At 37.9% G+C, this 12,035-nt stretch overlaps 1 protein-coding gene across 2 annotated transcripts in view; it reads left to right on the forward strand.

Moving 5' to 3' along the window:
* The window catches only part of si:dkey-233k19.3 (dynein axonemal heavy chain 11), a 75,454-nt gene that overhangs the window by 50,379 nt on the left and 13,040 nt on the right, over window positions 1-12,035 (forward strand). Inside the window, exons 63-76 of one of the 2 annotated variants that reach the window (XM_059567508.1) lie at window positions 467-640; window positions 933-1,168; window positions 1,267-1,389; window positions 3,098-3,302; window positions 3,714-3,878; window positions 4,141-4,281; window positions 5,134-5,304; window positions 5,745-5,867; window positions 6,954-7,147; window positions 7,281-7,429; window positions 7,505-7,632; window positions 8,225-8,452; window positions 8,630-8,821; window positions 10,259-10,378. In XM_059567508.1, coding sequence (XP_059423491.1) covers window positions 467-640; window positions 933-1,168; window positions 1,267-1,389; window positions 3,098-3,302; window positions 3,714-3,878; window positions 4,141-4,281; window positions 5,134-5,304; window positions 5,745-5,867; window positions 6,954-7,147; window positions 7,281-7,429; window positions 7,505-7,632; window positions 8,225-8,452; window positions 8,630-8,821; window positions 10,259-10,378 — 2,349 coding nt within the window. Of the gene's footprint in view, window positions 1-466; window positions 641-932; window positions 1,169-1,266; window positions 1,390-2,626; window positions 2,775-3,097; window positions 3,303-3,713; window positions 3,879-4,140; window positions 4,282-5,133; window positions 5,305-5,744; window positions 5,868-6,953; window positions 7,148-7,280; window positions 7,430-7,504; window positions 7,633-8,224; window positions 8,453-8,629; window positions 8,822-10,258; window positions 10,379-12,035 lie in introns of those variants that run through there. The other variant, XM_059567509.1, reaches the window with a different exon arrangement.

The raw sequence follows: 12,035 nt of genomic DNA on the forward strand, positions 1-12,035 counted from the left end.
TGACATTACATTATTTTCATGTTTAAATTTAGAAATTTAATGATGGAAAAGCAAAAATTCATATTCTCAGTAAGTATTGATACATCATGATTTTCATCAAACTGCCTTTTTATATTGAAATGAAATTAATGTGCATTTTCAAAAATATAAATATAAAATTAAATATATACAAAATATAATATAAATATATAAAAAACATAATATATAATTGATATTTTAAAAATTACTGTGTAAGAGTTATGAAAATTGATAAAGTAAAATATATGATTGTTATAAAAACGTTTTTGTACACAAAAGCCACACTTAAAACAACTGAATTTCATTGCATTAGATGCAAAATACCAAACCAAGTGACTTCTGCAAACAAATGGCTTAAGCTTTTCTAAACGTCAACGGCATTCATAAGTGTGTGATCATTTTTGGATCAAGTTTAAATTCGGTTCACCCAGGCATTTTCTCTCTGTAGGCAGAAAACGTGCGTTGGTCGGAGGGACAGCTGGAGCTGGAGTCTCAGCTGAAGACGGTGTGTGGTGATGTGCTTGTGGCTGCTGCTTTCGTCTCTTACGCTGGATACTTCACACAGCCGTACCGTCATCAGCTCCTTCACGACATACTCATTCCTTTCCTCCGAGAACTTCAAGTATGATTCCTGCTCGGCCTGTCCATGATTTGAATTCTATAGTGTTTTCCATCATGTAATTATTCGCTGCATTAATGTTTTATTTAATAATAATTCGATTTTAAATTTCATGTTACGGCTTTTGCCAACTCTTGTTTCACTCGTCAAGGTTAAGAGTGTTTTGGATCATTGTTTCTTCCTGAGCTGTCTGCTGTAAAATCCTGTTACTGTACTACTGTGTCTGCACTCCAGTGGAGCGTTGAATTGAATAGCATCACTGTCTGTCTTCCTCTCCTCACACTTTGCGATCCAGACCCCTATCCCGCTGACAGATGGTCTGGACCCTGTACTTACGCTGACTGACCAGGCCACCGTGGCAGGCTGGCAGAACCAGGGCCTGCCAGCTGATCGGCTGTCCGTTGAAAATGCAGCCATCCTGATGGCCAGCCAGCGCTGGCCTCTGATCGTGGATCCTCAGCAGCAGGCCAGCAAGTGGATCCGAAATCTGTACAGGCCCAACCTGAGGGTGCTGCAGTATGGCCAGAAAGGGTGATATTAGTTTGGACAAAGATTATTTATATGAAATAATATAAAGAAGGCAAAGAGGCTGACTTGTCTTGTCCTGGACTGTTAATGTTATCGTACAGGTATCTGGATGTTATTGAGCAGGCTTTGGCTGCTGGTGAGGTGGTCCTGATTGAAAACATGAAGAAGAGAGTGGACCCTCTTTTGGAGCCACTGCTAGGACGACAAACCTTAAAGAAAGGAAGGCAGGTTTAACCATCTCTGAGATGTTTACTTATTTTATACCACTGCATTCTCTCATTGAGTGCACTGCATAAAAATTGCTCAGAAAAATGCTTTCTTGTACTGCAGCAGATTTTAGCATACAACTTTTACCAAGCTCTTAAGAGCTCCATTTTTTGCTCTGTGCAGTATGAAAACTAGAATGGAAGATGAATTAGGGTTGTGTGATTTGAATAGAGGTGAAGGCAGTGGTATTGATTCTGCACTCACAGAAGCTGATAAATGTGCATTTGTTTGCTCTTTTTCTTTATGTGTGTTGAATACGGATCAGTTTTGGGTAGCCAGTGTTGTGTTTCAACCCTGAGACATGTATATATGCATATGCATGCTTGTTTTCCCCAAAAATATGTTAAATTATATAATCATTTTTGAACAGTTAAATTTTTTAATCTGTTTTTCTTTTCTCATTCTTTTTTTACAGTGCAGACATCTAAATTATATGGGATCTTTGCTGTTGTTTTTTTTGTTTCTGAATCTGAATGTGCGAAGAAAACTAAAGTATATCAATTATAATTATTTGGTTTTGTACTACAAAAAGAAAAAAAAAAACCTGTGCCAACACGGTTACCAAAAACCTATTCTTTTTTATGAACTCAATGGTTAAATTTTTATTGGTTAAAAATGTTATTTACACTGTTTTCTCTGAATCTGAACAAAGTACAGCTAAACCAGTTTGTCACTAGAGAGATCATAGTCTAAAATATTTATAAATCAGTAATTTCTCAAATAAATAATGAAAAATAAAATGGTAGAAGCTATTGTTAACTTCACATTTATATTCTTCAACAGAATAATTAAAATAATCAGTGTTCATTAGGTATTTAGGATGTGTGAATAGATGCAACACCTCATCTGTTTTTCTTGTTTTTCTAGCGTGCAGAGTTATTAATTTCTCAGCTCTTATTCATCTCTTTCCAGTATTTTTTTGACCTTGTAGCATTGTACCACGGGGACACCCACAGTCCCCCTCTTCTGACCCATAACTGTGGCCCGATGTTTCATTTGATTATAAGTTTATTCCAGCGCCTGACCCATGCACACACCGGTCCATTCCTGTGATTAATCCGGCCTGGCCACGGCAGCCATGATGGATCTGGTGCGGCTTCTTGGCTGAAGTTCATTAATAATTGGAATGTTGCAGAGTGTGAAGTAATGAATACTAATTATTCCTTTCATGTCTGACGGAGGAGCATGAGCCAATCCATCAGCTGGGACTTTAATTTGGTGAAGTAATGGTTCTATCAATAGTACATTAATTCCATCTTTTGAAGAAATAGAGCCAGAGCGGACCCGGGCCTTGGCGGGACCTTTGGCATGAGAGTTGTTGCCGCTGGCTGACAGGCACGGGGTAATTAGGGAAAAATTAAAACCAGCCACTTTGGCCAGCCAGCCCTGATTTAATTGAAATGCAGATTGGGATAAATATTGGCTGCTGGGAATATCATCTTCCAGTTTTATTTAACGCCTTTGCCTGTGGTGGCTGTTGGGAGCATTTGTCATGCTTTTCTGTTTGCTTCAATTAGACATGTTGGTGAGACTGGTGTCTAGTACGGGTGGAAATGCTCTTTCTGGCTCATTGTGTAGATAGCAAGCTTTTTTCAAAGAGCGCTGTTTAGTGTCATTTAGTGCAGTCACATTCTGAATTCATAACACAGTGTGGTGTTTCTACAGGTACATCAGACTGGGTGATAAGGAGTGCGAGTATAACAGCAGTTTCCGTCTCCTTCTACACACGAAGCAAGCCAACCCTCACTTCCCCCCGGAGCTGCAGGCCCAGACCACACTTATAAACTTCACAGTGACCCGCGCTGGCCTGGAGGAGCAGCTACTGGGGCAAGTGGTCACGCATGAAAGGCCCGAGCTGGAGACCATGAAGGTCAGTTACAGACGTTGCTCATAATGATCTCACATTATATAAAAAGCTAAATAAATTAGATTAGCATTTCCCAAAGGCAATAAAAGCATTTACAAGGCAGAATAGTGTGAACGTTTTTGCAGGGAAGAAAAGACCAGAAAGAAAATAATCTGTTTTTCCATCTTTCATAAATGAGAGATTTTCAAACTTGAATCTTAACTTTTTATTTAAAAAATGTCTGAGAAAATAAAAATTGTAATAAAATGCAAATAAATAAATAAAAGCATGCAATGCAATATTTGTGAATGTCCCCCGTTTTTTATTCATTTTATTGCACTGTTTATGTCCTATTTAATACTAAATTAAATCTCAAAAATGTAATTTAATTAGACAACTGTCTGTCCTTACATCGTCTATTTCTGATTGCTTCAGTTGGAATTAAGCACCCAGCAGAACTTGTGTCAGATTGAGCTGAAGAGACTGGAGGATGAGCTGCTGAGCAAACTGTCCGCAGCAGAGGGAAACTTCCTGCGAGATACCGCCTTAGTGGAACAGCTGGAATATACTAAGAATACAGCCAGACACATCCATAACAAGGTATGGTCCAAACTGTCAATTTACCTCATCTTGTTGTTGCTTGCTCAGATCAAATTTTTTTGCATTGTTCGCGCAAGATGGGCTCACAACCAATGTGTGTGTGTTAAAAAAAATGCTCAAAAAATGCACTGCAATAAGAAAAGAAAACCAGCATTTATTCCAATAGCATGCCATAGTAAAGTGCATAATCATTATGTACCTGTACATTCTTCTAAGAATTAGTATCTGATTTTATATCTCAACAATTGTGATGTTTACACAGGCTGTTGCAGCTCGAGAGAACGAGATAAAGACCAATGATGCGCGAGATCTTTACAGGCCAGCGGCTGAGAGAGCCGCCCTACTCTACTTCATCATTAAAGAGCTCCACAACATTAACCCCATGTACCAGTACTCTCTCAAGGTAACACACTATACTGGAAAAGTGAATTTGTGTAGTGGTAGCTGCATTTAATTGATCGAAACACAGAAAAACAGTTATATTGTGAAACATTATTACTATGTAAAATACTGTTTTCTAAATACATTTTAAAATGTCATTTATTTCAACAGCCATTACTCCTAGTCTTCAGTATCACATGATCCTTCAGAAATCATTCTGATATGCTGATTTGGTGCTCAGGAAATGTTTATTCTCATTATCAATGTGATTTCCAAGAAGTTTGATGCATAGAAAAGTTCAAAAGAACAGCATTTATTTTAAATATATGTTGGTTTGTAACCATTTCATAGTCTTTACTGTCACTTTTGATCAATTAGTGCATCCTTGTTGAAAATTAAAATGACTGACCTCAAACTTTTGAACTTTTGACTTGTTTATTTAACAATAATATTTTTGCTGTAACTATATATGTTGATTCAGTCATATTAAACTATATCTCGGCCTAAATAAAACATGTTAAAATATCATAAAATTCTGATTGTACATGTACAAGTACTCTTAAAAAAAAAAAAAAACGCAACATCATAATCACCGTAATAGAAATCTAATATCGTATCACCACTGAAAGGAATTCCAGTATAATAATACAGTGGGCACAATTAATTTGCATTCCCATTCATCTCAATGCTAAGCATTTTTAGGTGTTACCTCAATATATTACAGACAGAGAAAAACAGTAGGCTGTTCATAGATAAATCCATAACATACAAAACACACTGCATATGTTCACTATTCCATTCTAAGCAACATGCTTCCTTCTTTTCCAAATAATGTTATTATTTCAGCTCAACTGAACTTTATTTTACATTTAAGGCCTTCAACAAAGTGTTCCTCAAAGCCATTGCGAGAGCTCCTGGTGATGAAGACGTATCAGTACGTGTTTTATCTCTCACTGAGGCCATCACCCACTCGGCCCTTCAGTACACCTGCCAGGGGCTTTTCCAGAGAGACCGACTCACCTTCGTCACCCACACCGCCCTCCAGGTGAGTGGGACGGGACACTGGCAGAATAGAAACACCTCCCATCCACCCACCACCACCTCTTCCCTTCCTCCTCCTGCATTTTGTCATTCACATCAATCACTCCACTTTTCTGCCCTTACATTAAGTTCCATTAGGCCTTGTCAGTGGAGTCGGGTGCGTTCCTATTGATTAACCCTCACAGCCCGGGCACCCCTCTCCCTCAACTGGTCAGCTCTGACAGGAGGGTGGGCCGCAGTGGCAGAATGCAAATACCTGTCAGGACAGCACCTGTTTTCCCTGCTGCTGTCTGTCTCCACTGCCTGTCCTTCACACGTCCACATCAAACAGAGTAAAGCTGTTCTGAGATCCGCTTGTCCTTCTCTGATGGATGGAGACATCTGTATTCAACAGACCTGAGGCCTAATATCCTCATTACATTGTGCCTCTGGTGTTTTATTCAGATTCTTCTGGTGAGGGGCTTCATTGAGGCTCAGGATCTGGAACTTCTGCTGCGATTTCCTGTGGAGGTTTGTCAGAGCAGTCCCGTCTGCTTCCTGTCTCCACAGGCCTGGGGTGCCATTAGGGTAAGAACTGCCTGTGGCTGAAAATCCCTCTCTTTCATGTGTTCAGATGTCATTTAACATTGCCATTTAAAAAAATGATTAGTCTGAAGCACCTTTTCAACCTTTAAATAACTCAACCCATCTAGCCCAGCGGCGTTTGAAATGGAAGGACCCCCAAATATGTTACCCCTTTCCTAAAATATAAAGGTGGCTACATTTATACTCTGATACTATAAAGACAATGTGTTTGGTCCTAAATTTAAATGCCTTTTATTTTGTCAATAATGCTGTAGATTATTAAAATATTTGGTTTATAATGCTGTAGATTATTAAAATATTAAAATATTAAAATATTATATGGAAAATACAGAATAAATTAAACATAAATATGATATAATCATATTAATCACGAATAATCATTGCCCAGGACTAGTATAAATATAAAATATATTATATTAAAAAATAATTTGCAGATTGAAAAAGCAGATTGATACCGTAATACTTTGTTTTAAATTAAAGTTCTGTGAATGTAATACAATTATTTTCATAATTTATTTTATTTAACGTTCATTTACATTATTAATTTTTTTATTATATAATATGTATGAAAATGCACATTTTAAATTGATTTTAAATTTGATAATAATAATTTTAACAGATTAACTTTTACATCCCTAAAAACAGTTATGCTTTTTTTTTGGCCTTGCAATTCTATTGGGGTCTCTGGAAACTAAGTTTAAAATCTAGATCTACTCAGTTTTTTTATTTTTTTTTTATCTAAAAATAGCAGTAGAAGTAAATAATTTAGAATGTGAATATTCATATAAAATATATGGAGGATATAACAATTTAAGAGGATTTTAATAAATCTTTAAACACTCATCTTTTAAAACTGCTTACTGTAATTGAGCATGTTTTATCTTGTTTCTTTTTTGTGTTGCTTATTGTTATATACAGTACTATTATGCTTGTTGTTGTTGTAGCACTTTGGGTTAAGAAAAGCACATGATAAATAAAATCCATTATTATTATATGCTATAATAATATCATTATTATTATCATTATATTCCCCATAAGTACCAAACCTAAAACCTAATTTCATTGCAGAGCTTGTCCATGTTGGATGCATTCAGGGGTCTGGACAGGGATGTGGAAGGTTCTGCCAAACGCTGGAGGAAGCTGGTGGAGTCAGAGTGTCCAGAAAGAGAACGTCTCCCTCAGGACTGGAAGAATAAGAGTCCCCTCCAGAGACTCATCATTCTCAGAGCCTTTCGGCCTGACAGGATGACCTACGCTCTCCGGTAATAAGCATTCTTCAGAGAACCCTCAGAGAACAACCGATATCTGTCGAAAATGCTACTTTAAATTCAGCTGGAGGTGGCTAGGTTTGAAACGCCAATTGTTTTGGTCCTTAAACATTGTCTTTTTATATAGAAATTTCATTGAGGACAGTCTGGACTCCAAGTATGTAGATGTCAGTCGAATGGAGTTTGAAAAGTGTTTTGAGGAGTGCAATCCCTCTACACCGGTGTTCTTCATCCTTTCCCCTGGAGTCAACCCTGTCAAGGATGTAGAAACACTTGGTAAACACAGATTCTCTTTACACTCTGCCTAACTTGTAACGTAATCAGAGTATTAAACTTATATCTGTTAACTAGGGCTGAAGCTTGGATTTACCACAGACCACGGGAACCTCCATAACGTATCCTTGGGTCAAGGACAAGAGATCGTGGCTGAGAGAGCGTTGGAAACCGCAGCCAAAAAAGGACATTGGGTCATACTGCAGGTAGAACATTTTTGGTTCATTTCTTACTAAAACCAACCTACAATAAAGGGTCCTAAACATGGACACCATTAGAAAACTACAAACAGAATAAAGGTCATGTGTTACCCTGCAGAGCAGTCATTATTTAGAAATATTTGACCACTTAATTCAACAATTGACCAGTCCAAAGGAAAAAATGTAATTCTGATACATATGGATATGTGACCCCGGACCACAAAACCAGTCATAAGTAGCACAGGTTGATCTGTAGCAATAGCCAACAATACACTGTATGGGTCAAAATGAGCATTTTTTTCTTTATGCCGAAAATCATTAGGATGTTAAGGAAAGATCATCTTTCATGAATATATATTGTAAATTTCCTACCATACCAAATTTCCTACCATTGCTAAGAACTTCATTTGGACAACTTTAAAGGTGGCTTTCTCATTATTTCGATTTTTCTGCATCCTCAGATTCCAGATTTTCAAATAGTTGTATCTTGACCAAATATTGTCTGATCCTAACAAACCATAGATCAATGGAAAGCTTAATTATTCACATATAATTAAGCTCACATATGTATGTTCTTCTAAATTTCATTCCGGTTTAGAATGTTCACCTGCTGGAGCGGTGGTTGGGTCGTCTGGAGGAGCTGTTGGAGAACACAGGCAGCGATGCTCACTCAAACTACAGAGTGTTTATGAGTGGAGAACCGTCCTCCAGCTCCCATGAGCACCTCATCCCTCGCACCATCCTGGAGAACGCCCTCAAACTGACTACTGAACCACCCACCGGCATGAACTCCAGCCTACATGCAGCTCTGGACAACTTCACTCAGGTCTCCACACACTTGACACAGACAAAATCAGTGAATTCACATGTGGACAAGTCAGACATTCTATTCTGCTTACTATTAATAGAAAAAGTGGAAACTAGTGATCATATCGAATGAGTAGAATGAAGTCACAAAAGAATGAGGTGTCCACACTTCTGACTCTTAATTTCCATTCTGCAGGACACTCTGGAAATGTGTTCTCATGAGCAGGAGTTTAAAGGACTTGTGTTCTCACTGTGTTACTTCCACGCCTGTGTTACTGAGAGGAGGAAGTTTGGGCCTCAGGGTTGGAACCACAGATACCCTTTTAACACTGGAGATCTGACCATCTCTTCCAGTGTTCTGTACAACTACCTGGAGGCCAATACTCAAGTAAGAGACCAGCATTCATTAACCTGAAAAAATATAATGATTCCATCCTAATATCAGTGAATTATATTTTTTGAAAAATTATGCTTTCTGCAAGAATGCATAAAACGGATTAATAATGACAGTAGCCATGTTTCAATCACCTTGTTTTATTCACATTTTGAAGTATCATATTCGTTTTAAAACAGGTTTTAACATTGGTAATAATAAATGTTTCTTACACACCAAATCATCATATTAGAATGATCTCTGAAGGATCATGTAACACTAAAGACAGGAGTAATGGCTGCTGAAAATTTAGCTTCATCATCATAGGAATAAATATGTTAAAATACATTGAAAATGAAAACGGTTCTTTTAAATTATAATAATACTTGACAATTTTACTGTATTTATATTTTTTTTACAAGACTTACATAATGTTTGAATAGTAGTGTTTTAATATGAATGCCTCAGTTGTCTTCACTCAATGTCCATTCGTGACCCCGCCCCCCCATTCCCTCAGTGCTTTCTATTGTAAGTTGTAGATACTATTAACGGTCTCCTCTAAAAGGAGAAATTTAGACAACAAAAGCGCTTTCACATTCATGTACACTTTAAAAAAAAAATCTAATTCTACTAGTTTTATATGCTCGCAGCTGCTTATGAACTAAATAAATATTTTTTATTACTTTTCCCACAGTGCTGTATAATTTAATCACACAAAGCGAACAGTCACAATCTCAAGGTGTCCAAAAAAATCTTGTTTTCCTCTCGCAACATCACTCACAAGCAATTATGGCAGCTCTAGATTTCACCCCTCCCCTCAAAAAATGAATGTCCTTCATTATGTTAACCAAACAGTAACCTGTATGTGCGTACACTGAGGATTCATTAGGCGGCAAATGAAGCGTCATGCTAAATGTAATTACACGCGTTGTGCGTGACACCTTACAATGCTTTATAAGTGATCACTGCAATTAGAGCTGATGAAAGAAGCAATTTGCAAAACAATACAGGTACAAATGATGGTGAACCTCTAGCGTCTGTCATTGGTTATAAGACACACACTTCCTTGTTCTTCTCTCCTTTACAATTATACAACATTTGCTCTATTCTCAGGCTAGACTTGAGCCAAGCACAGCAGGAGTTCAGGAAGAGCTTGATCTTTGCTTGAATTATACATGAACTGAATTTCTTTTTGTCTGGTGTAGAGCCATTTGAAATAATAAACTCACTACAGGATGCTCCCATCACCCAACATCAGTTCCTCAACTCATACTCGTGAGAAAATCCCAACATCTAGCCCCTTTAGCAGTTTTCACCATGTATTTTTTTCCCCCTCTGTCAGAACTTGCCAGCCTGGCTGAAAATAATGCTGTGGGTATTAAACGCAGGGCACTGAGGGATCAGTTTGTGCTGGAGGTTTGACATTTTGGTGTGTTAATATGTGTGGCTCAGGTACCGTGGGAGGATCTGTGTTATCTGTTCGGAGAGATCATATACGGAGGACACATCACTGACGAGTGGGACAGGAAGCTCTGCCGTACGTACCTCCAGGAGTTCATCAATCCCAAGATGGTAAAGACATTCAGAGCACTGTAAATATAGAACAACGCTGCACCAAACATAGTTGATAAAAGCACTGTTATATCATCTGATTTAGCTTCAAGACAGACAGGTCTTACAGCTGAAAACAAACATTTCAGAAGTAAATTTTGAAGTTAACTAAGAGATGCACAACAGTAGTTCTCAACCAGAGTTTTTAATAAATACAATAGCGAGAAATCAATGTAATTGTGAGATATTAACAGATAGGTATTATGGATTTCTTTTGTATTATTTGTTTAGTTTGAGATGTTGGCGGTTGATTAATGTGAGCTTGCAGGGACAGGATTTAAAGGGACAGTTCATCCAAAAATGAAAATTCTGTCATTAAAGGTACAGTAGAGGTTGTAGGACCTGCCACTAGAGGGCACACTACCAAAACAATAACAATCGCGTGGTTTGATGACGCTAAGGAGGAGCGTGGAATGATGGGATTTGTTGTCTTCTACCCAACCGCTGACGGCCATCAATCAGATGATATGAAAACGATTACCACTTGTTCAACAAATATATACACTCGTGTACTTTCAAACACAATAATTGGGTATACATAGCAAACGCGAGTTCAATGATTTTCACAAGTAGATTACATTCAAAGTCAATGCAAAGACGTGATCAGGCTATGGATCAGACGCATCCTCGCGCGGGTCTAGAGACGCGATGGCCTGTGTTTGGCGTATATGCCCCATAATACTAATCTTGTTGCTTGTTATAATAGCATACGTTTTCTGTAAAGATACGAATCTAAACAACTCACCTGTCGAGTAAAACACAAGCGAGATCGGCATTTCTTTCTAGTTGAAGTTTGTCGCGAAGCTCTCTCCATCTAGAAAATGCAACACCGATGTTGATCCTCACTCTTTCTCTCCTCTTGTCCCAAACTCTTTTTGGGTCATTTGGTTGGCCCGTACGCTTACGTTTACGGGAGCTGTCCTTGTCGACAGAACCAGCGGCAGATGGTAAACAGTAATTATGTTCCATAAATAAGTAACAATTCACCATAAAACGTGCAAGAAGAAGTAAATAAGGAACTGCTTGAAGCAAGCTAGTGGACGCTAGACACTACTTCCGCATTTGTCCATGACACTGTTGTCATGTGGTTTTCTTCTTCAGTGGAAAGGGTAACTAACGTCATTGACAGGCGACTGCACTGCCCCGTGTCACTGTTTAGAATGGGAATTTTCTCATGATTTACAAGTAGTCGAAAACATTAGAGATATTGTTAGTAATCAGCTGGACAAAATATATAACATTAGCCTAGTGGTTTTTGGATGTTTTACTACAAATATCTTACAAATTGTACCTTTAATTACTCACCCTTACATCTTTCCAAACCCTTAAGACATTCGTTCATCTTCAGGACACAAATTAAGATATTTTTGATTAAATCTGAGAGCTTTTTGACCCTGCATAAACAGCCAAACAGCTACCATGTTGTCAGGCCCAGAAAGGTATTAAGGACATCATCAAAAAAGTTTACAAGCTGAGGAATGCACATGCATGTGTCGTGATTTTCTCATGAATGGCGGCGGAGACTGAGTTGTTTTTGTTTTCTTTGCACACAAAAACTATTCTTGTAGCTTCATAAAATTAAGGTTGAACCACTGATGGCACATGGACTATTTTAACG

Source organism: Carassius carassius, chromosome 15 (assembly GCF_963082965.1).
Source record: "Carassius carassius chromosome 15, fCarCar2.1, whole genome shotgun sequence".
Classification (NCBI taxonomy): domain Eukaryota; kingdom Metazoa; phylum Chordata; class Actinopteri; order Cypriniformes; family Cyprinidae; genus Carassius; species Carassius carassius.